Genomic DNA, 25,288 nt, shown 5'->3' with positions numbered 1-25,288 from the left:
TCAAGGTTTAAGTTTAAGGTTACTTTTTCTGTTCATACATTGAACCCATGACCTTGGCATTGCTAATGCCATACTATACTGTTTGAGCTACAGGAATACAATTAAATAAAGAATTGGCTTGCAACAAAGATCTTATCTTGTGAGATTTTATAATCCTTTTGTCTTCATTTAATATTAAACAAAAGAGCATAGCGTTAATAGTCATCTGACAGGCTGTGTCACAGTCACATGCTGCAGGATCACTTGCTTGCAGTAGGTGCGATTCATCCTTGTGTGATTCATCCAATTATTGATGAACTCATTCAGCATGACTTGCTCACAACGTCTCAGCACAAAGATGAGCAAAATGTATAGTGTGCTATTATATCTTCCTTGCTTCCATCTGTTGTATTGTTGTTGACATCACCGTCACGTGCACTATAGGATCCAAACTTACAAACTTTTGGTTACCATCCCATATATTTATCCACTAGGCCACACCACTTTTCTCTATAAAACAAGGCGTTATGTATGGGTATATAGAGGCCCCTTCTTCAGGCCAGCGTCTGTGCATTTCATATGAAACACATCCCTCTGCAATTTCCTCATTTCACTCTAATGACTTGACGGACCTTGTACTTATCTGGCTGCTTGCTCCTAAAATAGAACTAATAGCCTCTATATCTTGAACCTGTTAAGAGGCCGGTTGGTAAACCTACACTTTTATGAAATCCAATCAGTTTGGACTGGAATGATTGTTTTGTGTCGGTTAATCGCAGTTCAATGATCCTGTGCCCTTAAAGATGGCGGCCACAAGCACCTTCTCTGTTCTTGCTCAGTCAAGGATTCTTCTGTTGATAGAGCTTCATTAGGACTGTTGAAGGTGTATGTTGGTGGGATTCAATAAGCTGCTTCGTCTCTTTATTCTTCTCAGAGCTGCCCAGTTAAGCATGGCTAGTACTAAAACAAGGACTTCAAAGTGTTTGTCAAACTATTCAGTTGGTCAAGCCAGGTCGTAATGAACACACACACACACACACACACGTTTGTTTTTGTGAATTGTGGGGACATTCCATAGGTGTAATGGTTATTATACTGTATAAACCGTATATTCTATTGCCCTACACCAACCCTACACCTAATCCTACCTAATGGGGTAATGTCCTCATAAGTCACCTTCTCCTTGTAATGCCTATGTCATACCCATGTCATTATACAAATTTGTGTCCTCATATGTCACAAAAACACACACACACACACACGCACACACTCTCTCTCAAGGGATATTTAAATAACTACAAAAAATATGTTTTGCTCAATGTGAGTGGATTTACTGATCTCTTAGCTTGAGAGAGTCTCAAATCTGCCACACATCAGCATTTAAATGGCATGTTTTTATGTGATTCTTAGTAGCAATTTTAATACCACAACAAACAAGAATATGTAACACATTCAACCAAGTTGGTACTTTTGACATTACTTACATTAACACACAAACACATAAAATATACAATATGCACAAGCAAAAAAAAAGGCAAAGCTGCAATAAGGCAAATATTTATATTTTGATAAGCATGATCAGAAATTTGATGACCAAGACAGAGAAAAGGGAAAAAAGAGAGCTTCCTCTGAATACTGGCAGTTCAACACAAGCTTGTGTTTTTGCTTGGTCTCTTGTGTATGGCCGTCAAAACAAAACATCCCATGGCTACACCAAATATCATTAATTCATGTCAGTACAGTGGACTTCTCTTAGAGTCCTTTAAAAAAAACTAACCCAAATAATTTACTTCATAGGTGTTGTCATGTCAGGTGTTGAGAGAGTAGCTCTGTTCCAAAACCTAATGAGATACCTACATAGACAACATCTAATGAATGATGAATTGATTTATAAAGAAGATTTCTTTTGTTTCATCCACCATCTTGAATTTAATGGATCTGTCTCTCTTTTTTTTGTCTCAACAGAGTGAACCAAGCCATTCAGAGTATTTTTGTGGCTCTGGCGAGATGATAGATCCATTACCCAGCTCCACAGCAACAAAAAGAGCCATTCTTCAGAAGATGTAAGTACTGTTCTGATATACCTTGCGGTGATCCATCTACATCTTCATGTAACCTTTCCTCATTCCTCCAGTGCCAGGCAGGCTAAAGTCCAACCCCAACAATACCAAGATGATCAAGTGGACAAAGCTGAGAAGGGGTCTGCTGAAGCATGTCATCCTGTCACGATATCGTCTAGCAGCTTTCTCACGGGTGAGTCATTGGAGGAAGGGAAAGCAGTGTTGTCATCCAAATTAAGTAACAGTAAAGAGGTCACCGAACCACATCTTGACGATACCGGTCCGAAGAGACGACCACGGACCCCAAGTAGCTCGGGAGAAGACGCTGACCATCAAAAGTCAAAAAGATCTCGTCTTGGAGAGCCTGCAGCGTCAAGCGATTCCAACAATCCCTCTTCCGACGTTGCCGCTCCAGACTCCGTTTGCAGTCCCCAGCCTGAGATTTCACAGACTAACCAAAGCGGGCTGGCTGCAAGTTTGAGAGGCCTATCCATCAAGCCCGTATCCTCTGGCTCCTCTATTAGTTCCAGATCTTTTGCCAGAGAGGGAAGGAAGGGGGGTGAGCCCAGAACATCCCGATTACGCCGGCTCAAGAAGTCCTGAGGGGCTCAACGGCATAGAACAAGAGAGGATGTCTGACGCCACCACGATGGATGTTACAGTACACACTTCTACTGTAATACTGTCTGTCAGCGGCGGTTACACAAGAGTTCACCACACACCGTCTCTGCACATACAGTACTTCCTTTCTCCCTCTAAAGTAAAAAACACAAAACTGCTTAAACGCTTGAATTAGATTACCAAGAAGCTCTCAATATTTGAATAGACTCCACTAGCAACAGCTTAAAAGGAACTCAAGCAAACAGTAACTTCACTCTAAACAAAAACACAAATGCAGTTCGCGTTTTCGGCATAAGATTTATATATCAGACTAGCGGGAGCCGTTGAGCACACTGTGGCTTCAAGCCCAAATCTCTGGCTCCATCCGTCTGAAATCTCCACTCTTCCAGCTTCAGCTGAGCACATGATTGATTTCGCTGTGTTCTCACATACACCGCGTTCCTTAAGCGATCAGGGGTTTTCACCGTTGGAGCCGACTGTCGTCTCTGCGGTTATTATTTGTAAATGTGTTATTGCTTTTTGTAACAGCTAAAAGTCTGCTGTGGGATGACTGACAACGCTATGGAACGCTGTAATGGCGCTCGAGTCCGATATTTGGCTAATCACGGGTGCAGTCAACATTGATTTAGTGCGTGATGGCAGGATGATTATATGTATGGACATAAATTTGTTGAGTCACATGCTATATTTTCCAGCCGTGCTTGCTTACAAATCACTCAATGTTTATGTATTTAGTATAATAGATATGTGTCATAAAAACGTTATCAGAATATACAAACATATAATACAAACACTGTGCAGTAATAATCCCATAATGTGGCAGTCGGAATGGTTCTGGTTTAGAGTTACAGCATATTTCACTGTATATTCTGATTGTCATGAAATTCTAATTGTTAAAGACAGCGAACCATTTGTTCTTAATCAAACAATGCCCATGGGATACCTTAAAAACTGAATGCAATCTACTGTACTGCCTTACAATACAACTCATGTTTTACTATTACTTAATCAGTAATAATAAAGGAATTCTGATTTCTTAACTTTTAATTATCTAGTGCTCAGAATGACATACTGTAACGTTGGAGATCAACCTTCAGTAAATTGAAGCTTAAATTTGCGAGTTAACAGAAGTAACAACAGATCTTTTCCATATTATGACTTACGTTCAAGTGTAACAGATTACTGAAGAAGAAACATTTAACGTAGGTTGGGAAAAATGTAGTCTGTTTATTGGTTGTTAATAAGATTTTGAGATGGGTCGGGTTTTAAGTGGACTAAATGCTTGGAGAAATCCAGCATACATCACAAGGAGAAGATTGAGTTATGACATTTTGATTAAGGCCAGGATAATAACATGCATTTACAAATGAGAATTTTCAGTTCATGTCAATTTAAAAAGAACAATTTTAACCATAAAAGAAAATGTCATCAACCCATTCCAAACCCATTCAACTTTCTTTCTTCTGTGGAACAGCAAAAGGAAATTCTGGAGGCTGTGCTGAGCATTCGTTTGGATATAATTGCAATGAATGGAGCTTTCAAGCTTCAGAAATGGCATAGAGCACAATAAAATAATCATAAAAGTTACTTGTGCATTATATCCAAAGTGTTCAGAAGTTATAAAAAGCCTTTCTGTGAGAAACAGACTGACGTTTAAGTTGTTTTTCACCACTCTTCCTCTGCTGCAACCAAATTGAGTCAAACCCTGAGATTCATAAATCATTCAGACAGGTTTTATGAACTGGATCAACAGAGTGATTGAAAAGATGCAACATCACAAATTGGACTTATTTCAACAATTATACAAAAATCCAGAGTGAATGTTCACTTAAATTTCACACTATCACATGACTTCAGAAGACTTTGAATATAGGGCACTTTGATGATGTCTTTGTGTTCTTTTTGCACCTTGAAACCTCCAGTCCTCATTGAATGTGCATGGAAAACAGCTACCTTGCTTATCGAAATGCCTTTTTTGTGTACCACAGAAAAAAGTAAGTCCTATATGAACAAAACATCTTGAGGGTGAATAAATGATGACAGAATTTACATGATACATGACTGGAAAACCCCTTTCTTCTTCTCATCACCATAAGCTTTGCCTTATGCCCTGCAGTTACTTTACTGAATACCTCATTCATCATGTAGGGAGGGAAGTTCAGTTGCAGCATCAGTCTTCACATGGTACAGAGTACAATCAGACCTGCACGACTGTACCATGAACAGACATTTAGACAGACCTTGTGCCTCACATAACATTATGTCAGTGTAAGAGAGGATTCAGCTCCTCCCAAAGCAGCACAATGGAGCACAAATCGAAAACAAACATTTAATTTTCCTTTTTTACAAAATGTTTAATAAATATAACATTCAAAAAATATTGCCAGGAACAAACTAAAAAACAAATTTACAATAAGGTCAAATATGAACATTGAATATTGCCATGATCTCATAGAATTTACAAATGTGATAAGCTTGTCGGTTTGGTGTTTTAGAGAGCCTCGATATAAAAGAATAACGAAAAGAACACTACATGTGCACAGCAATAGAAATGGACTCCTGAAAGCAAGGCAGTCATCTACAGTGTTTCCATTGGCCCCCTACTGTTCAAGTATTCACAGCCTAGCTTATGACATACTGCAAACCGAAGCGGAAGAGAAATGATTTGTGTGAATCAGGTTTACCAACAAGCAACTAAAAGACTCGTGTTCCCTTTTATTTTAGATGTTTTTAATGATTTTGTTTTTTTTTCATCTGTGGCAAGCAATGTGTCTGCCACCAGGTATCCAAACAAAAAGCAGTCATGATGTTGACTTACTTGCTCAATGCAGGTAATGAGTTGGCAAAATACATACAATAGAAGTTTCAAATATTGAAATATCTGACAATGTATAAAAAGAAGAAGAAAAAAAAATCTCGGGCACACAAATGCCCATCTTGTTTTTCGGGAAAAAAAAAATAGACTGCTTTTTCTCTGAAATTTTGGTATGTGAAACATCAAACAAATGTCATCCGAGCAAAGCTATAGGCTTACAAAGCTATCAAAACCTTCAAAACTAGACAGGACATATAAATAAAAAGGAATGATATTTTAAGGCTCTTGATTATTAAGTTAATAAATCAAATATACACAGTGATTAATTAAAAAAAATATACATATCTACACTAAATTGACACAATTCTTCATATTGGCAGCAGAAAGCTGACCGACTTATCCCGCCCCAAGAAAATAAAAGTAATATTTTTTTTTTTGCTTTTTTCCCCCCGTTTTTCATACTCATTTACGACAATTGCTGTGGTGCTTAGCTGTGAAGGCACTTTCAGTTCAGAACTAGAAATAAAACCAACTAGAGAGAGTTTCCACACAGCCGCTGGATAAGGAAGAAACAACTACTTTAGCTGTGAGAGCATTGTCATTATGAACGAAAATAACACTTAAAACTATTTGCAAACACAATGCAAACTTTTCAGAATCACTGAGATACTCAAACGTATCCACAAAAATATAGACATTTGAAATGTGTACTTTTTTTTTGTTTTAAACTTTTTTTTTCTTTTACGAAGGAAAACACTGGATGCGAAATGCAGCATTTGGGTTTTCCAGCCGTCCACAGCAACTATTACAATTGCCAGTGTGAAGCCAGCTTGTCAAAACTTAAATTAACACAGGATTCTAGGCAAATAACAGCCTTGGAGTCCAGAACACAACGCAACAGTTTTAAGAAGCACCCCCCCCCCCCCCAAGACCCTGCCAAATGACCGGTAAGTGCAACAGCGGTTCGGTCGCACGGCAACACAGCTGCCTGCTATACGATATACTCCATCCTGTTTAAGCTCTGTGCCGTCTCCAAGTCTCTGTTGTCCTGTTTGTTAGTCCAATTTGGGTTTTTGTTGGGCGCACGCTCCTCCCGCTCCACCAGTGTGTAAGCCGGCTGCTTGGTGAAGCGCGCTTTCTGCAGGTGTTTGTCCATCTCCTCCTCCTCCACCTCAGAGTTATGCGTCCTAATTTTGGCAATGATGGAGTTCTTCCCCTCGTAGTCTTTTATGGCCACGCCGTGGGCCGCATGTTTCTCGATGGGGTTCTTGATTTGGTTGAGCTGCTCACGCACATTATTGGTGGTATTGTCCTCTGTAGTTGAGGTAGTAGCGTTGCTGTGGGTGTTCTGTTTCCGCCGGCGGTGAATGCACCACAGGAAGGCTGAGGCCAGGGCGAGGATCCAGAGCACGATGAAGATGGAGCTGAGCAGAGGAACCAGGTAGTCTGGGGAAAGAAGAACCAGAAGGACAGTTAGTCAGACATTTTAATAGTTTCTCTTGCAGTCTTCTCGTTGTCCCAAATACTATTTACTGGTGAACATTTGTGCAATGGAAATGGGAAAACCTTGGAGTTTGAAAACAGAAGTGGCATAGGAAAAAATAATCCACACTTTAATTCAACAGCAACATTTTCCTATTTTGGACAAGACATACACTGTTTATACCCGGTCCCCTGGCCCAATCTACAGAGGCTGGCTCACACGGTTTAAAGGTCTCTTAAGTTAGGAAGAGACTTAGCAGCTTGGCAGAAACATAGGACGCCATTTTTGATGAGCAGCATGCATAAAGAGGGCCCTGATGTCTAATTGAAGTTCAATCCAACTGGCAGAGCTGATGTAACATTCCATGGCTTCAATGACTTAAAGCTTCTTTTGACAGTTAAACATTGCTCAAGCAAGACAGACCAAGGACAGACAGTTCAACACGACTGGCCCAGACTGTGGAAACCTTAATACTTTAATTTTTAACTACTTTTCAGCAAAGATGGACCTAGTGTCCGGTGTGATGTAGAGCTGCTTACCAGTTTTGGGGCTTGGTGTCTGGTGAACTCGTACACCGGTGATGGCTTTGATGATGGTGCTGTTACCGTTGTGCTTGCTCACCAAGTCAAATATTTGACCCGTAATGTCTTTAATAGGATTCCTGTCCGACCTGGGCTCTTCTGTGGACTGTACAGGAAATGTAGACTCATAAATATCACAAAAATGTACTGTTCTACAAATTCTGCCTTTCTTGAGATATTTTGAAGAATGCTTCAACTGTTTTTGTCCATAAAATGGAAGTCATTTGGGTCCAAAATAACTCTGGGCTCCATTTACTTGAACAAAAGAAAAACACATTATCTTATCTTTTGTGTTCCACAGAAGAATGGAAGTCGTGCAAGTTTGGAATGACATTAGCGCGAGTAAAACTTTTTCTTTAAATACAGTAAGTGGTGTCCAGCTTCTTTTAATTAGAAACACCTGGACCAGCTGATCTTCTGGAGTACTAGAAACTTCCTGTCAGGTGTGTTGGAACAGGTTGGAGCTAAAGGTGGCCCTCTAGAAACATCTTTATATGCTATTTTAGACCAGTTTATACTTGTTGAAAAGTTGTACTTACAATGCTAACGTGAATCTCGTTGCTGGCTGAAGAAGATGGCTCACAGGTGATGGACACAGCGTACTCTGCCGTGAGGTTCTTCAGCAGGTACCAGTGCCTCAGCTCATTACAAACTTGTTCCACACTCAAGCCCTGTCACAACAGAAAGGTCTATTACCAGCTTGTTTGCATTTAAGCGCTTTCCAACTAAATAATTAGTGCAATATGCATCTAAATCACCAAAACTACTTCTCAGTTTTTAGGTTTGTCTCCAATAATGGAGCAGGCAGTGCGGGCCGGGCGAAAAGTCCAAAATGAAAGATTTAGTCGGTTGGGAGAAAGTTAAAAAATGAGACCTAGATGGCAAGGTTCTCTCCCTGTCAAATATTAATCCTATACACTTCTCCCTAATTTCTGTAGCCCATTAGTAGAAGAACCACATGTTTTTTATGCTTGTCACTGTCCTTTGTTGCACTCGCTTGTCTCTCGTTCAGCCATTCGGGCTGGCTGGTGGGCAGCCGCCAGTGGTGTTTCTCAACAATGACTGCCTAAGTATTAAACCGTTACGGGATATTAGCTCAGGAATGTCTTGGTTCGGAAAGGGATACCGAGCCAGAGCTTATTGTACAAAATGTATTTCTTGCGCTTTTATTAATCTGAAGAAAAAGTGTTTGGATATGACAACAAAGCTTGTGAGAATCCAACCAGCATGGAAAACTTCACCTATGAGGAACATTGTCTCCTAGATGAGGAGAACCTGATCTTTCACACCCCACTGCACTCTCAGTTCTCCACCGAATTCGAGAAGGGTGGAGGAGACGTTTGGAGAAGGGGGAAAATGGCTCAAAAGCTCATAATTCAATCACTCTCCTCTGAAAGTATGACTCACTTGAGGCATGTTCTCCTTGTTAAAGGTGAATGTGATGTTGGCACAGCTGTCGTCCTGGTAAGAGAAGCTGGCGTGGCATTTGGAGGTTGGAGGGGGTGCAGGAGGCCGACACTCTCCGACACTAGGACAGGGTTTGACAAAGCAGTGCTCTTCTTTGATGGGAACACAGGATTGGCCTGCAGGACACCCACTTCTGGCCTTTCCTGCCCGACATGATTTTGGTCCACACCACATCTAAATAAAAAAAATGAGCCAAAAAAATAGGTATTTTTGATTGCATAATTAAGAGAAGTATTAGTAAATGCCTCAAGAATACGATGCAGCGGCAGCTAAGTTACCATGGTGCAATGAATCTTTCCATTTTGACACTGGCAAATGTTGCAGTCTTCCTCCCATTTGGCACCATCAGCAGTTACTTGTCCGTTAGCAATACAGGGTCTCCCAATGACTGTGAACGACATCGACAGAAGATTATGACATGGCAAGAAAGGAGTTGGTATGGTGTGATCTTCTTGAGTAAAAATTCAAGCGTTACATTTCCATTTAAGTGTGTATATTTTCTATTTGTTTCTATTGTCACATTCATTGTAGTCCAAGTACATCAAATTGATGTGAACCATCAAACTAAGGAGAATTTTTTGACAGTGTTAAGTCAACAATGTCACTGTTTTGTAGGAAAGGAATGGTTTGGGAGATACAGGTCCTGATGTTTTTTTCAATAAGAAATAAGTGGTGTGTAGCCTGTTTGCACAAGCTTATATGACTCTTACCTTCTTGACACTCTGGTCCTGTTCTTTCAGGCAGACAAAGGCAGCGGTAACCATTGATTTCATCTACGCAGGTTGAGCCAATTGCACAGGGAGAAGACTGACACTCGTTTATATCTGAAAGAATTAAGAGAATCTGTTAAGAATCATGCTCTGAACTTTTAAAGTCCTAAAACTTTCCAATCGCATGAATAGCAACAGGTATGGTCTTGTTTCCTAGTAAAAACATTGGAAAATTGTAAAAAAATGAAATAGATTTACCTAATAAGCAAGACTGCTTAAGATGTTTAAGGCTTGTTTTCCAAGAATATCTTGAATTAAGGTTTTTTGCTCAAAACAAGACTAAACGGTCATGCCGTCTTGCTTATTGAGTTAAATATTCCCAAAAAGATCATTTTGATTGAGGCAAGTTCATAAAGTATGACCGAACACCCTGTCCCGATGGACTCTATCATCTTAGGCTCAGCTGACATTCACGTCATGAGCTCATTTGCAAGCCTGAGTTGTGTCTCGTGCAGCCAGATGAAAGCTTTTCAAAGAGCAAATCGAGCTCTGTAATCAGTGCTGGATAACCAGGCTGATTGGCTTTCGGTCACTCCGAGTCAGTTTCTCCCGAGGGGCCGTGAACATCAGTGCTGCAGAATGCGAGGACGCTGCTCATTGTGCTGCTGGCATTCTGCCCAGAGGGCTGGCTAATTGGGTGGCTAGACTGTGCATTTTGCTCCAGCTCTGTTTGTTTTTGAAAAGAGGTGTTGCACATTTATAGGGCTCACAGTCGAGAGGATCAGGCGGCATCTAACACTCACTTATGCGGCAGTCTGGCCCGGCGAAACCCGGAGCGCACTCGCAACGGTACCAGTTTTCACCATCCACACACGTCCCGCTGTTGTAGCTATGGAGAGAGAACGACAGAAGGTCAGACACAGTTTGGTTCAGGCATCATTGCAGCATTACAAACAGGGTCCAAAAACAGCATTAGTCAAGCACCAAATGAGAGTCAAAACTGGCATGTTGACATACTGTATACAAGCTGTTGGCTAACAGCGAGTGAAAGAGTTTGGTCAACTAAAGTGGAAAAAGTAATAAATAAATAATATTAAAAATTACAACAAAAATGGTTTAATATAAAATGATTAAACAAAAATGTCCTTAAAATGATTAAAATTACAATAAAAAAATCAAACAAAAATGAATACAAAAAATAAAATGAATAAAAGGAAAATAAAAAAATAAGCATAAAAGCAAAGAATATATAAAATAAATGAATAGAATAACAAAAAGTCAAATAAAAATGAATACAAACAAGTTTAAAATAAAATGAATAAAATAAAAAACAAAATAATATATACATTTACAAATGAATAAAATAACATGAATAAAAAATACATAAAATAAAATAATATAAAATTAATAAAAAGCAATATAAAATAAAATACAAAGATTTTAATTTACAAAAAGTAAATAAAATAAAAAAAACTAATGAAATCAACTTAATATGAAGTAAAATGAAAATAAATATAAATAAATAAAATTGGTTAAAGTAACTTAAAGTAATGGTAACTTTATAAGGAAATTTACTACAAAATAGGGCTGGGCGATATATCAAACGCGATATGCATGCGCATCTAGTCAGTAAAGCCGGTTCCTTGATTAGCAGTAAATCCCCTTCACCTGCTTTCAGATGGAGCGGCATTTAATACACGCAGCCATAGATCACTGACAAGCTACACAATATCGCTTTCATTATCACAGATATTTCGCCTTCGATAAAGAACGCGATATTGCGTAGCTTGTACGGCTCTGTGTATTAAATGCCGCTCTATTTGAAAGCAGATGAAGGGGATTTACCGCTAATCAAGGAACCGGCTTTACTGACGAGATGCGCATGCATATCACGTTCCATATATCGCCCAGCCCTACTACAAAATTATTTTATACATCAAAATATCCCAAATATCTCCAACTGTAATGTCAGAATCTCACTGATAAAAGTGACAAAAGGATTCAAATCAAAGACATACAAACTGTCTACTAATAAGAAACATCTGTAGCAGCTTGCATGTCACAAAAACCTTTACAACTATGCAAAAACAGGTAAATCCAATTATTATAAGTGCATTTTATCAGTTCACTGTTATCAGTGGCCCCTAATTCCAAATGACAAAATTCTTATCAAATGAACTCATGCTAATCTGTTTTGCTGGGATATGTTACTGTGAACTGAGAATCTTGCTTAGACAACTTCTCGAGCAGATGAACCCGATGTCAAAAGCACAATAGGCAGCGAGCTTAACGCACCCTTGGAATGACAGAAGCAATGGGAGTGCCTGTTTCCCAGCACTGTGAAAGAGTGTGAGAAAGTGCGGCACAGCTGTACGGGCCTGTTTACAGCGTCAGGCTGTGTGTGTAAATGTTTTGCCAGGACTTACCATGGGTGTGGGTTGCAGTCGTTGGTATCTGAAGAGAGAGAGAGAGAGAGAGAGAAGAGGGTTTGATTCACTTCACACCCATGTGAGCACATAAGAACGAACACAACAGTCAACATGTCAGAGCTTGTGTCTGAGTGCGCGAGCGTCTGCATGCTCGCGTGGGCGTCCAGTTTGGCAGAGTCCCTGATTGCTCGGTTACTAACTGACTTGCTGTCTCCAGCTTTTCTTCTCTCTTCATTTTTAGGACTCCAGGTTTCTCCGTTCTCACAGAACGAGAGGTGCACAACAATATATGAGAAAGGCACATCGAGGAAAAAAAAGATAGAGAAGCAGTGGGCTTGAGGAAAGGGGGGGACATCTGTCTCCACTTTCCCTCATTTAAATTTTTTCCTTCATAGCTGGCAGCAGCCGACAATGTCCAGCCAGGGTGAGGTGGGTTTAGAGAAAGAATGGAAAAGAACGAACAAGACAAAGCCAGGAAAATGGATCCCTGCTTTATTCTCAATTTAAATGAGGGTTGAAAAATTTACTTTTATGCGTGAAACCATTCCCTCTTCCACTTTACATCTACCCAGGAAGTTAGGACTGCGGTACTCACTCTCGGTGCAGGTGGATCCTTCCCAGCCTTCCTTGCAGACGCAGGTGAAGGAGTCGCCGTTGACCACACAGGTGCCTCCGTTCTCACATGGGTTGGGCAGACAGCTGCTGTTCTTGGCTGCAAAGGAGCCACGAGAGAGGTCAGAATGCTTTGAACTGAACAGATCAACACGAGAGCAACCACAACAAGACTGCCACACTTAAAATGGACCCGCTACATCTTGAAGTATTACCAAGTACATTTCCCAAGACTCGATCCAACTAAATTTCCCATCAAAGAATTGGAGCCGACTGTACGCCAGATATGATATTTTCTTCAAAGAAATCTGCAAAAATGCTCGTCCCAAAATCTGATGGGGTTATTTTACAGATCGTGCTATTTGAAGCGAACTGCAGCCAATACATTGACAGAAAGAGAAAGAGATTTCAGTCTGTGAGCTAGAATTTTCCCCCTATTTTGCAGAGAAACTACTTCTTAGCTTACATTTTAAACCATAAAGCAGTCTCTGAAAATTCAAGGGGTTTTCAAACCAAAGGGGTTTCAGTGGGTTCAGTGTTAAAAAGATAAATCGTTATAAAATTTTTGTATATGACTATTTATATAATTCATATAAATTTATATTACATATTATATTTATATATCATTATTTCACAATTTGCATGAGCATTACCACCATTTAATTTAATGATTGGTTGGAAATACAGTGCTATAGCAATACATTTAAATTAAAATTTCTTGTTATAATGCAGATAATAGTTTCCAGATAAAATTATAATATATTTTTGGCTTTTGTACAACATAAAAGTCAAATTTGGGGGTCTTTGGTATTATGAAGTTTTAAAACTCCTGAGCTAGAAATTTAGTGGTCATAATATTCTAGAAAGAATCAGTTTAAAAGGTTCTGAAGTACTCGTAGCCAAATTATTTGCTGCACAGTTGTAGCTTGCAACTGCCTGCACCAACATTGCACAGTGCATTTTCATGTTAAGTATGACTTTACAGCAAGAAGTGTGCTAAAGGGGTTTGTGGGAATACGGTATTTTTCACATTCTAAGATAGAGAAAGTGAATGGCCGTCACCCAAACTGACCTATGTTACATGTGGCTCCTTCCCAGCCAGGTGAGCACCTGCACTTGAAGATGTCCACTTCATCATGGCATGTACCTCCATTATTGCATGTGGCTTCGTCACATTGACTATCACCTGAAATTACAGTTGATCCAATAGTATTTTATTACTCCATATGTACACGCTCACACACAAACAAAAACTCAGCAAACTGGGTGGGTCATAAAAATAGTCTTTCTTACGGGAGTGGCAGGTTTTTCCCTTCCAGCCATTTCTACATTCGCAGTAGAAATCGTTCACCAGGTCTTGACATGCTCCCTTGTTCAGGCAGGGGCTCAAGCTGCAGTCATCGATGTCTGAAAAAATGGGGAGAAAAGAATAAGAAAATGAGCTTAAAGAAGCACAAACATTTAACAAAAGCAGAAAAAAATCTATTCAAGTGAACATACTGATTTCGCAGTGAACTCCTTCCCAGCCGTCAGCACAAATGCACTGATAAACGTTCACCTTATCGATGCAAGTACCGCCATTGCGACATGGGTTACTCTCACAGTCGTTTATATCTGAAAAAGACCATAGACATCACAAAATTTAGGATCATCTACATAGAGATAGGGATGCACAATATATCGGTTGATTATCAACCGATATTAATGATTTTGTTCATTGTGGTTGATACAGATATTGATTGGTCATTGCAATTGTAATTGCCTAAGCTCATTTTCTGTACTTTTACACTAAGATTACCTTTGCTGTCATCTAAAGCGCACTTAAAGTTAATTTTCAAAAACACCAATAACTTAACACTGTTAAATGCAACCTTTAGCAAATTTCATATTGAATAATCATTTATCATACTTACAACATTATGCGTAAATTCACATTTAAAACCGTTTTAAACATAAAAATAAAAATGTATTTAGATTAAATAGTCTGGAATTTTGAAACCAGGCAGTAAAATGAAAATAACCGAAATATCGGTGCGTGCCTATAATCCGATAATAATGTTCAGTCTTACTCTCATGGCAGTAGGTGCCTCTGAATCCTTCCTGACACTCGCACGTAAACTGGCCTCCGGCCTGACTCCTGCAGCGCCCGTGAGGACCACAGACGTTTGAGGAGATATATCGCACCCCTTCCGGCGTACTGTTGGATGCCACAGCAACAGTGCAGCTGTCAATCACTGTGAAAGTTTCAGAGAAAGACAGAAACCCAACTGTTGAAACTCTGAGTTCATTGTGAAATAAAACCTACAAAATCTACACTAAACCCACATTACCCATTCTTCCAGTTTATTTCAGTATTTATGGGTTGACTTTCTAAGTTTTTACATCTACTTTTGCAGAAAGAGTGTATGAGGAGGCCATTTAATGCACATAAGCCCTGAAAGTTGAAAGAAACTTGATGGGCTTATCCAGCTGTGGGGTTTGCCCCTCCTCAAACACACACACTTTTAAACATCCAAGGCAGAGAATCCCACCAAGTCATTACCACGAAGAACACACACAGAGCTGTTAAGAAACTGGCAAACGTTCAGGAGGATTTGGGAATGGAGAAAGTGTTTAGGAGACTGTGTGTATGTGAGCTGTGTATCCAGGGAGGTTACTGTCAAATAGCTCACCATGGGCTAAAAAGGCCTCATGTAACAAAATATGAGTTCTTTTTCCTCATCTTTCCCCCTGAAGGTGGTGGGAGAGTCCACGGGCCTGGAATCTAGTTTTACTTAGCAGCTGAACAATGGCATGCAACTGGCAGATCAGCTTACTCTGGGTTTTAGGGGCGGTTTACAAAGAGATACCAAGACGAGATCCGTCTCAGAGACTGATATTTCTCACCTTGGCATGAAGTGGTTCGACAATGGTCCTTCAGGTGAGAGCAGTTTTTACCCTCGTAGTCATCGGGACATTTGCAGAAGTAGTCCGAGGCCAGGTTGAAACACTGTGCGCCGTTCTGACATGGGTTGGGCTGGCAGTAATCGATATCCAGCTACACCAGAGAAAGATTTACAAGAGGAGAAAAGAGAGCTCAATGATGAGGGGAAAATGATATCCAGGCATTTTTGGATTCTTAGAAAAAACAGAGCAACCCTCAACAGCCTCGACACAGCATCTGCCAGGAAAAAGCGCACCAAAACGCTCAGGAGAATAAAAAACAAATAGAAGAATATTTTAAAGAGCTAGCCAAACCCTGCCTGTCTCAAACCTAGCCTCTCTTTCTTTGTCTCTCTCTTTCTTCAGGGTACAACTAGAGCTGGGTGGATGAAGGTATGCACGTTTTTTAAAGGTTTTTAAATGAATACTTTTATTCAGCTAAGATACATTAAATTGATCAAAAGTGACAGTAAAGACATTTATAATGTTATAAAATATTTATATTTCAAATAAATGCTGTTTGAACTTTCCATTCATCAAAGAATCCTGAAAAAAGTTATTAAGCAACACAACGGTTTTTAACATTAATAAGAAGAAATGTTCATTGAAAGCAAATTATCATATTCGAATGATTTCTGAAGAATTATGTGACACTGAAAACTGGAGTAATGGCTGCTGAAAATTTACAGAAATAAATCATATTTTAAAATATATTAAAATAGAAGACCGTTATTCTAATACTATTTCACAATATTACTGTTTTTAATGTATTTTTGATCCAAGTGCATAAGAGACTTCTTTCAAATACATTAAAAAGCTTAGCAACCCCAAACATTTGAACAATAGAGTGTACTAATAGAAATGTCAAAATCCTGCTATACCGTTTAAACATATTAATAAAGTTCATCTTTATGGGAGCTATTTTTTTTTTTTTGGTGCATTAAGTGTCAAGTTTAGCAACAGTTTAACTGTAGGTTTGTATGTTTCGAGTCTTATTTTTAGCTGAGGTTGACTCAGTAATGATACCAGATTGTTATGAACCATTTCAAACAATTTTTGTTTTTTGGGGGGGGGGGGGGTTCAAAAGTAAGTATACAGTATATACAGTAACTGTGATTCAAGTATTTTATATACAAAGATATCAGTAGTCAGGAAAGAAAACAGGACTTTCTCTCACCTGACACAGCTGACCCGAGAAGCCGGCAGGACACAGACACTGAAATCCATTGACCTCATCCTGACACCGGCCACCGTTTAGGCAGGGACTGCTCGCACACTCGTCCACGTCCTTGTCACAGTGTTCACCCGAATAGCCAGGAGGACAAAGACAGCGGTAACCATTCAACAAATCCTGTCAAAGACGAGACCTAGAATGTTATTTATTTAAAAAAAAAAATCTACAATAACTCAGTGTAGTGACCAAGGTAAAATCATCTCTGTGCCATAATCATGGGCATACTTTCCTGGCACTAACCCCCAAAAATAAATATTCAGCTTAGAAGGCTTACATTTTTTTGTACAGCACTTCTGAGAATGAATGGTATCAATATGTCAGCTTCAGACGGCACACCCATGTTTCTGTTTTGGATGTTTACAGTTTCCAATCTTCAACAATAAGCCCTTTTGGAGATGAACCAGTCACTGGATTTGTCAAAGTTTGAGAGGTTCATGGCATTAAGCCTTAGAAAATGACTCAAGAGTTTTGTTTGAAGCAGTCAGCAGCAATCCTTGAGCACACCTGTACAGTCCAATTTGTTCTCAGTTATATCCAATTTCAGATAAACCCATCACTAAACATCACATACAAAATAACTAGCAGTACTTGGCCGCTTTACATGCCAGCCCCTTCCTGCTTAAATGAAACAACAGAATATTACACTACCATTATTTGGTGTGGGGTCAGTAAGATGTTTTTTTTTTTTTTAAAGAAGTCTCTTATCTTCACAAAGGTTGCAGTTATTTGCTCAAAAATACAGTAAAAACAGAAATATTGTGAAATTTTATAACAGTAATAACAGTTTTCTAAGTTAATATTTTTTTAAATGTACTTTATTCTTGTGATGTCAAAGCTGAATTTTCAGGCATTACTCCAGTGTCACATGATCCTTCGGAAATCATTCTAATATGCTGATTTGGTGCATTTCATATTATTATAAATGTTAATATTTTTATGGAAATGTTGGATGAACAAAGTTCAAAAGAACAGTATGTATTTGAAAAAGATTTTTTTTGTAACATTATAAAAGTTTACTGTCACTTTTGCTGAATAAACGTTTTAATTTCTTTCTAACCCCAAACTTTTGAACAGTAGTGTACATTGATAGTAAAACATCAGAAGATCTCCTACCTTGCAAGTTCCTCCATTCAGACATTGACCCTGACAGTCATTTATGTCTGAAATTGAGAGAAATATGTCAGAATTTTTAAGCCAAAAACAGCAGATAGAAATCTACAAAAGCACATGCAGAGATAAAAAGAAAAATAGAGATCGGTATACTCACTTATATCACAATTCAGACCCATCCAGCCTGGGAGACACTCGCAGAAATATGCACCAATCAGATTGTGGCATGACTTGGCATTCACACATGGCTTGTCGTCACATTCATTGGCATCTTTGAAAATAAATGTTGTGATTAACTCCTAGTTAAAAGCATGATGAAAGTCAAACTTCAAATTGCTTCACTAATCTCTCACCAATCAGACATATTTTGCCGGTCCAGTGAGGAGGGCAGGTACATTTGAAGCCATTAACCAAATCCTGACAGGTGCCTCCATGTTTGCATGGGTTGGGTGTACAATCATCCACATCTGTGAGATCAGAGCAGGTTAGACAAATCAAGTGTTACTGGATATCTTCTTCTGAGTGTGTTTGTGTGCCTTCTTACTGATTTCGCATGATGGGCCGGTCCAACCGACTGCACAGTGACACTCGTAACCCTGACTGGTCTCCTTGCACGTTCCTCCATTCGCACAAGGGTTGGACAGGCAGGCGTGTTCAGCTGTGAACACAAGTATATTCAGTAGTATCACTTGTTTACAGTTTTTATTGATTTTTCATCTGAAAATGAAAATCTGTCATTATTTACTCAACCTCATGCTGTTTCAAACTCTCATGTGAAACCATTTGATCATTATATTGATACAAAAATTTGTTTAGGAGAAGAAAGAAAGTTATGAGTAAAATAAAGACAATTGGTGAACTATAGGTCTGATATGCTCTCAAGTCTGACCAGAGTATGTTGATCTAACCTTTGCACTATAGTTACATGACTGACCCCATTAACTTAACAGTTAGTTAAGCTTTTATCTTCCTGCTTAAGACTAAATGATTCCTCCAATGGTTTGGATAGGGAAAGATTTCACTGCCCCAGGAGGTTGTCACCACCCTGAGGGCTTGAATCTGGATCATATGAATCTGAGAGAAGGATGGAGAGGAAAAAAGCCATGACGGTCCATCTGGCAGATTTAATCACTATACCCATCCAATCACTGACTGTCAAAACAGACGAGATTCACTGGCAGGACATATCATAACAGAGGATTAGCAGACCTGGGCGCCCTTCCTGACACTGTAGACAGTTAAGACCCATGGTCTGACATCATCTGATCCCCCATATGCTCTCTACACCCTTTTCCATCTAGCTATACCAGAATGCAATGACACTGCTGCAGAATTTGACTTGGTGTCAATAACAAAATGGCATTGTGTATAAAATGGACTCGTGCCAACAGAAACACAGAGAGCAGCGCATAATGACTGTTAAGATTCGTTAAACAAGACGATCAAATTCAAACGACTGCATCTAAATTGCTCCTTGTATCAAGTTTCAAGCAGCTACAGTGTCATTATGTTTCAGAGTCGTAAACAGGGAAAGATGATACAACTTTTGGGCAGTACTGCTACAATAAACCACACACACACACACACACACACACACACACGTTTTATGCTTTAGATATTTAATTGCAGTAGAATGACACTTTTTTTCAAACTCATTGCTGAACTTGGCAGCTTGAAACACACCATGTTTAAATGCAAAATACAAAAAGGGAACTTTAATGGAATAAGGAGATCAACTATGTTGAAACAAAAACAAAGAAACAGGAAACCGAACACTTGAGAAAGCACAATACTGACATTTGCCACACAAAACATCTAGTCTCAGCCTCAAAAAAAGTCTGATTCATACTGAATACAAAATGGTCAAAAATCACTATATCCAATTGGTTTATTATTGTGATATCACTATTTCAGATTTACCAACACCAAACAATGTGTGATTGGCCACTTTTCATGTCAGTCAGACAGATCTTTCCTGACTAATTGGACGTTTTTGGCCACAATCTGCAAACTGAACCTGACTATAGTATGTTTGAAAGTGTGGCTAGCATGACGTACTCACCTCGTTCACAGTTGACCCCAGAGTAGCCATCTTCACAAGAGCACTGGTATTTGTCAGGCCCTGTATTGCTGCACGTTCCTCCATTCAAACACGGCTGGTGAGTTCCACAGTAGTTTAGATCTGAGAGGTAAGAACAGGATTAGTATGTTATAGTATGTAGTAGAATTATGAATGTTAGGAAAAAAACCAAAAAGACAGAAAAGTCAAATTGAGGCATGCTTACCTTTGTCACAGAGTTGTCCACCCCAGTTAGTGTCACAGAGGCACTGCCAGGGTTCACCGCAGGTTCCGTGTACACAGCCCGGGTGAGGGATGCACTTATCACAGTATGGACCCTGCCAGCCATACAGACACCTGAAAAAGACAAATAGACACTAAGGCAAGGTTTTATAAATGCAAATTAAATGACCACTAAAAACTGCAAGTGTCACTAAATGGCAGTATATATATATATATATACCAGAGGAATTTTTAGTGATAGTGTTCATTTTTATAGTTTTTTGTTTTTTTTTAATCATATTGATTTTGACCTTTGAGGCCAAAATGCCCACTACATGTAGTTCAGTTCATGTAGTTTGATTTTCCATTTTACCCATTTTGTATTTCTGAATAAAATGGCATACAAATTGAGTTAACACAAATAACATTTTAGTTATGATTATGCAAAAGGGAAATAACTGAACCTAAAAATAGGAGAGCCTGATAAAAATCATAATTTTAAAAGAAAATTTCAGACGGCACTTAGCATCTGAATGTATTTGAGTGAGATGAAGTTATCATTTGAGTTCAGTTATCATGGACAGAATGAATAACAAAGTCAGTAGTTTCATGATGAGATTTGCAGTGCAAAGCAAAACGGTGCAAAACTATTTTCTCTCATTTTCATCAGAGGCGTCAGGGCTGAAGAAATATGTTCTGTTTATAACGACAACACCACACGAAAACAATGTGTAGTGTTTTTTTTAAAGCATAATTTGCCATCATTTTCTCAAAGTACTTATCAAAACTTTGAGAAAAGTGTTGTTTTTCAGGGCGTTCAATGCTAAAAGGTTACCCTTTCATAAACCCTGTTTTAAAAGTTCGCTCCAGTCCACGGGGAAAAGGGAACCGCCGACAACTTCTTGTCTGATTATTTAATGCCAAGCCATGCAAACAACAAACAGCAGCTTTAAAACTCCACTGTGTCTTTTAGAGAGACTAACATTAGCTTGTGGCAGGACACTCTGTCTCAATAAAAGCAGAGCGGCTTGGCCCCAGAACTGTTCGGACCGTCTGGGTGGGGGATTGTGTTTGTAAACTGCTCCAGTGGCCAATATATTTATGGCGGGTTCTTTTGCATTCTCACTCCTGTTCCCATGTAGCCTTTCTCCACCCAGGGAACGAAAAAACTGAGTCAGATCTACAGCCACAGAATATCTCTAAGCCTGTAATTAAAAGCAAGCTCCAAAACAGCTCAGCAATAGCTCTCCCGTACACTTCCCCCTTAAGATGGCAGTAATTAAACTGCCTGAGCGATAACCTGCTCCTTAAAGGAGGATTCAGATGAGATACTAAGTCACTTGAGCACTTAGCCACAGGAAAACAGACTGCCCTCTGGGGAAAAAAGAAAACAATTAGCCTGAGGCGGCAGTTCAGCTGTAAAAATAAACACGGTGGTTGAGGAAACCTCTCTCTGTGATTAAAAACAACTATTTTTAAACGTGCGAGAAGATTTTGACTATGAGAAACATTCACAAACCCCTATTTCACATCAGCAATCTCTTAGAAGTGACTTTGATATTAAAGCAAAAATATGGCATTAAAGCAGCATGGCTGAGTAACATTTTCACCTCAACCGTGGGCCTCGGCGGTTCCAATTTAGCACAGTAAGAGCTCTTGTTACAACAGTTGCACAATTGCATGGTTGTGTGTCCTGGCAAGCTTTCAGTGAGAGATGAATAGGTAATGGGATATAATCATGCCAAATGTAACAAAGAGCTGAGGTTTTAGTATACATTGAATTCCGTAGACTTCCAGCCTTGATCCTGAACGCTTTCAGAGATGGTACAATGATGAGAATTACTCAAACAAAAAAGATCTTTGTAACAAAACATCACTACCGTCAGTCTGTTGACCAAAAAACATGCAAACACCTATAACGAACCGATGAAAAAACAGAAAAAGCTCAATGCAAATCCTGCCGTGACTTGCCCCAACCAATAGAAGATCAGTTTGTTACGCAAGAAATTCAATTTTCATTAACTCGATGCCCTACTCAACACAAATAAGTTACACATGACGCATTCTTTTATGACGAAGGAAAAGCCTTGTTTATGCATTTTTCCATGCATGCTGCAATCGTACATATTACGAAGCAAAACCTAACTTAAGAAAATGTCAAGGAAAACATGCTGCTATGGACGGATAAAAAAATAAATAAATTCTGTTCTCTGGGAAACAACACAACAGAATAAACCACTGTGCTATTTTATTACACACTAAACAAGCCAGTTAGTTTGACATACTTTTTTATGTGCATCAGTGTTACAAAAGAGAAGAAAAGTATTCATTATGCACTCATAAATCACTGAGCAATAGATGTATACCAACACACACAGAAACGCATAACTTTCTCTTCCCCTGTGGCCAAATTCATACATCCTTAGTAAACAGGCAGTGCTTTTTAAAACCCAATTAAAGATTGTACTTGGCAGATGATGGTTTGTAGATAAGGCTTCAACATCTCGCCAGACAAAAGTAAAATGGCTAAAAATAGCTTTGTGCTTCAGTTGTCTTTTCAACATGGCCTTATTGACACTGTTTCACTGCTAAACGCCAGCCATGTTGGAATATTTGGAGATGGATGTCAATAATCTGTGCTTTCATTGTCTGTGGACCAGAAACAGAGCTTGAGCTATCAGGCATTGATAGGTCAAGCAGGACACATGGATTCTAACAAGATTTAACCATGAGCCTCTAGATGCAGTGAAAGCTTGTGCTGTTGCATCTTTCACACTTTAACAAGGCTTGGCTCAAACTGTTTAAGAGCAAGGTTGAGGACAAAATAAACCTGGTGACAGCGTAAAGTATTTTTTTTTGCAGCAAATGCCACCAAAATATAGAATAATATTGCAGATTACTCACTTGCAGCCACCTGGTTTCTCACAAGATCCATGTTCGGTGCTGCAACCTTGTCTGCAGATCGCTGGAAAATAGAAAGAGTGGGAAAGGATGAATGGGAGTAAGTTTGTTCCCCATCCTCACTGTAAGATATACCAGGGGCCTCAATGTCCCCTGTTCACCAATGAAAACATTTTGGCAATGTATGGTGCGGGAATCTTTCAAACCCCTGACCAGCCTAAATGAATCCTACTCTAATTTGAGTCCTGTCGTCAGGCTTCGGGTGCTGCGCTCTCCGTTCATGGCTTATTCCAAACTATTACCCTCACCCACAAGCCTCTTAAAATGGCAATTGTTTGAAAGCATTTGAGTCAACCGTTTTTGTAAAACATTTCACTTCACTTTCAAATCAGTATATTAGAATGTATTCTGAAGTGACATGTGACACTGAAGCCTGGAGTAATGGCTACTGAAAGCTCAGCTTTGCATCACAGGAAAAAAATGCATTTTAAAATATATTAAAATAAAAAAAACTATTATTTTACATTGCAATAATATTTTCACAATTTTACAGTTTTTACTGTATTTTGGATTAAATAAATGCAAAAATAAATAAATAACAGAAACTCCGTCTACTTGCTCACCCGTATTGCAGTCAGGACCCGTCCATCCTTCCAGGCAGGTCTTGTTGCCATTCTGGTCACAGGTGTAATGTCCAAAGAACTCGTCACGTGGCCGGCAGAACTTGTTGCAGCCAAAGCCGTAGTAGTGTTCATCGCAGGTGACCCGGATCTGGTACTCAAATTGAGCGATGGGGCCGTTGTGGGTCAGTCTCTGCCATTGTCGATTTGGGTTGATCATGCCAGAGTGGGACGCTTTCTCGATGAGCTTTCCACCTGAATAGTCAATGGGTAACAGTTAGAAAGGCCTTGACACAATAACACCACACACAATTCAAAGAGTTAAAGGTTAACCGAGAAACGTCAATGTCTCGATATCTAGTTGCTCGCAGATTAAAGATATCGTTGGCCTAAAATGACCCCTCATGTTTATAGCTGAAGGAAAAGCCACAATCACTATTAATTACATCGTGCCAACAATATGTAATCCTACAAGCAGCCAGGACTCATGACATCAGTGAATAAACACTGTCTTGCTCACTTTCTCTGTCTCTCTCTCTCTGACATATTCACCCCAGTAGATTCAGATCCTATGCAGAGTAGTGAATTAGAGCAGGCTTTTTCAAACTGGGTTTCTGGAGACCCCCAGGTGGCCACAAGGAGTCCATGGAAAAAAAGTTGGTATTAAATTAGGACTAATACTTATTTCAATTATTTACACATTTTCCAGCTAATATTTTAATTGTTTATTTTGGATTTCGTAAAAATGACGAAGTAATTTCACATTTTAATTTTTACATTTTTATATATTTTATATAAAATCACCCATACTATTTTTCAATATAAGAGGACATTCACAATTTTGCATTTAAAAAACAAAACAAAAATCAAAAAAGCAAGATCTAGAGATGCTGCACAGATCACGAGTTCAATGGTCAAACACATCTATCGCATATTTATATAGAGAAACAATGGAAAAGCAACAAAGTTGAATTCAAAAATGCATTGAGTCTTAAAATAAATAGCAGCCTTTATATTTATGGAAGGGAATCATCCTTGCCATCAAGTCTGAAAACCCCTTGATTAGAACAGATAAATGTACAATCTGAGAGACACTTACTGGAAACAAATGTATGTAAATACTAGTAAACTAAGTAATCTGACATGTATTCCCTTCAAACACTCTGACCACAATCAAACACCCGCCCACTCACACACAGATTTCATCCTTAAATTCTTATATACTCCCAACTAGCGCTGGGCTGCGTTTCCCAAAGCACTGTTGACACCATTGGTCTCCATGATCTACTTAGGTTTACAATGCTGTCTGAAATACAGTCCTGGGCATCATTACAGCATATTCTGTACATGTGACGGTTGAAATGTGGAACAGGTAATGTTTATACAACAGACAGTTAATCCATGTGGCTATCGGCGGGCAGGACTGAAATTATAGAAGGAAACATGTCCAAAACGAGTCAAGA

At 39.1% G+C, this 25,288-nt stretch overlaps 2 protein-coding genes across 4 annotated transcripts in view; one reads left to right on the top strand and one right to left on the bottom strand.

The window, feature by feature from the left end:
• Nucleotides 1-4,713, top strand: part of LOC306884544 (protein SLX4IP-like) — a 41,982-nt gene extending 37,269 nt beyond the window's left edge. For 2 of the 3 annotated variants that reach the window (XM_079440492.1, XM_079440494.1), the window contains 2 exons: nt 1,945-2,042; nt 2,114-4,713. In XM_079440492.1, the coding sequence (XP_079296618.1) occupies nt 1,945-2,042; nt 2,114-2,642 (627 nt within the window). In that variant the 3' untranslated portion in view covers nt 2,643-4,713. The remainder of the gene's footprint in view (nt 1-1,944; nt 2,043-2,113) is intronic. The other variant, XM_079440493.1, reaches the window with a different exon arrangement.
• Nucleotides 4,714-5,005: 292 nt separating this feature from the next.
• Nucleotides 5,006-25,288, bottom strand: part of LOC306884543 (protein jagged-1b-like) — a 31,188-nt gene continuing 10,905 nt past the window's right edge. Inside the window, exons 4-26 of the mRNA XM_079440491.1 lie at nt 23,829-24,080; nt 23,209-23,269; nt 20,309-20,439; nt 20,086-20,205; nt 18,568-18,681; nt 18,377-18,490; nt 18,181-18,294; nt 18,027-18,073; nt 16,857-17,030; nt 15,644-15,794; nt 14,827-14,991; nt 14,258-14,371; nt 14,051-14,164; nt 13,830-13,943; nt 12,741-12,857; nt 12,143-12,170; nt 10,520-10,605; nt 9,717-9,830; nt 9,285-9,394; nt 8,947-9,180; nt 8,079-8,210; nt 7,498-7,645; nt 5,006-6,921 (exon numbers count right to left, since the gene is read on the bottom strand). Of these exons, the coding sequence (XP_079296617.1) occupies nt 6,467-6,921; nt 7,498-7,645; nt 8,079-8,210; nt 8,947-9,180; nt 9,285-9,394; nt 9,717-9,830; nt 10,520-10,605; nt 12,143-12,170; nt 12,741-12,857; nt 13,830-13,943; nt 14,051-14,164; nt 14,258-14,371; nt 14,827-14,991; nt 15,644-15,794; nt 16,857-17,030; nt 18,027-18,073; nt 18,181-18,294; nt 18,377-18,490; nt 18,568-18,681; nt 20,086-20,205; nt 20,309-20,439; nt 23,209-23,269; nt 23,829-24,080 (3,209 nt within the window). The 3' untranslated portion in view covers nt 5,006-6,466. The remainder of the gene's footprint in view (nt 6,922-7,497; nt 7,646-8,078; nt 8,211-8,946; nt 9,181-9,284; nt 9,395-9,716; nt 9,831-10,519; nt 10,606-12,142; nt 12,171-12,740; nt 12,858-13,829; nt 13,944-14,050; nt 14,165-14,257; nt 14,372-14,826; nt 14,992-15,643; nt 15,795-16,856; nt 17,031-18,026; nt 18,074-18,180; nt 18,295-18,376; nt 18,491-18,567; nt 18,682-20,085; nt 20,206-20,308; nt 20,440-23,208; nt 23,270-23,828; nt 24,081-25,288) is intronic.

This window comes from Barbus barbus, assembly GCF_936440315.1.
Source record: "Barbus barbus genome assembly, chromosome: 18".
NCBI classification, from domain to species: Eukaryota; Metazoa; Chordata; class Actinopteri; order Cypriniformes; family Cyprinidae; genus Barbus; species Barbus barbus.
Note: the sequence above shows the minus strand (reverse complement) of the source record. Positions and strands in the feature narration are given on the sequence as shown.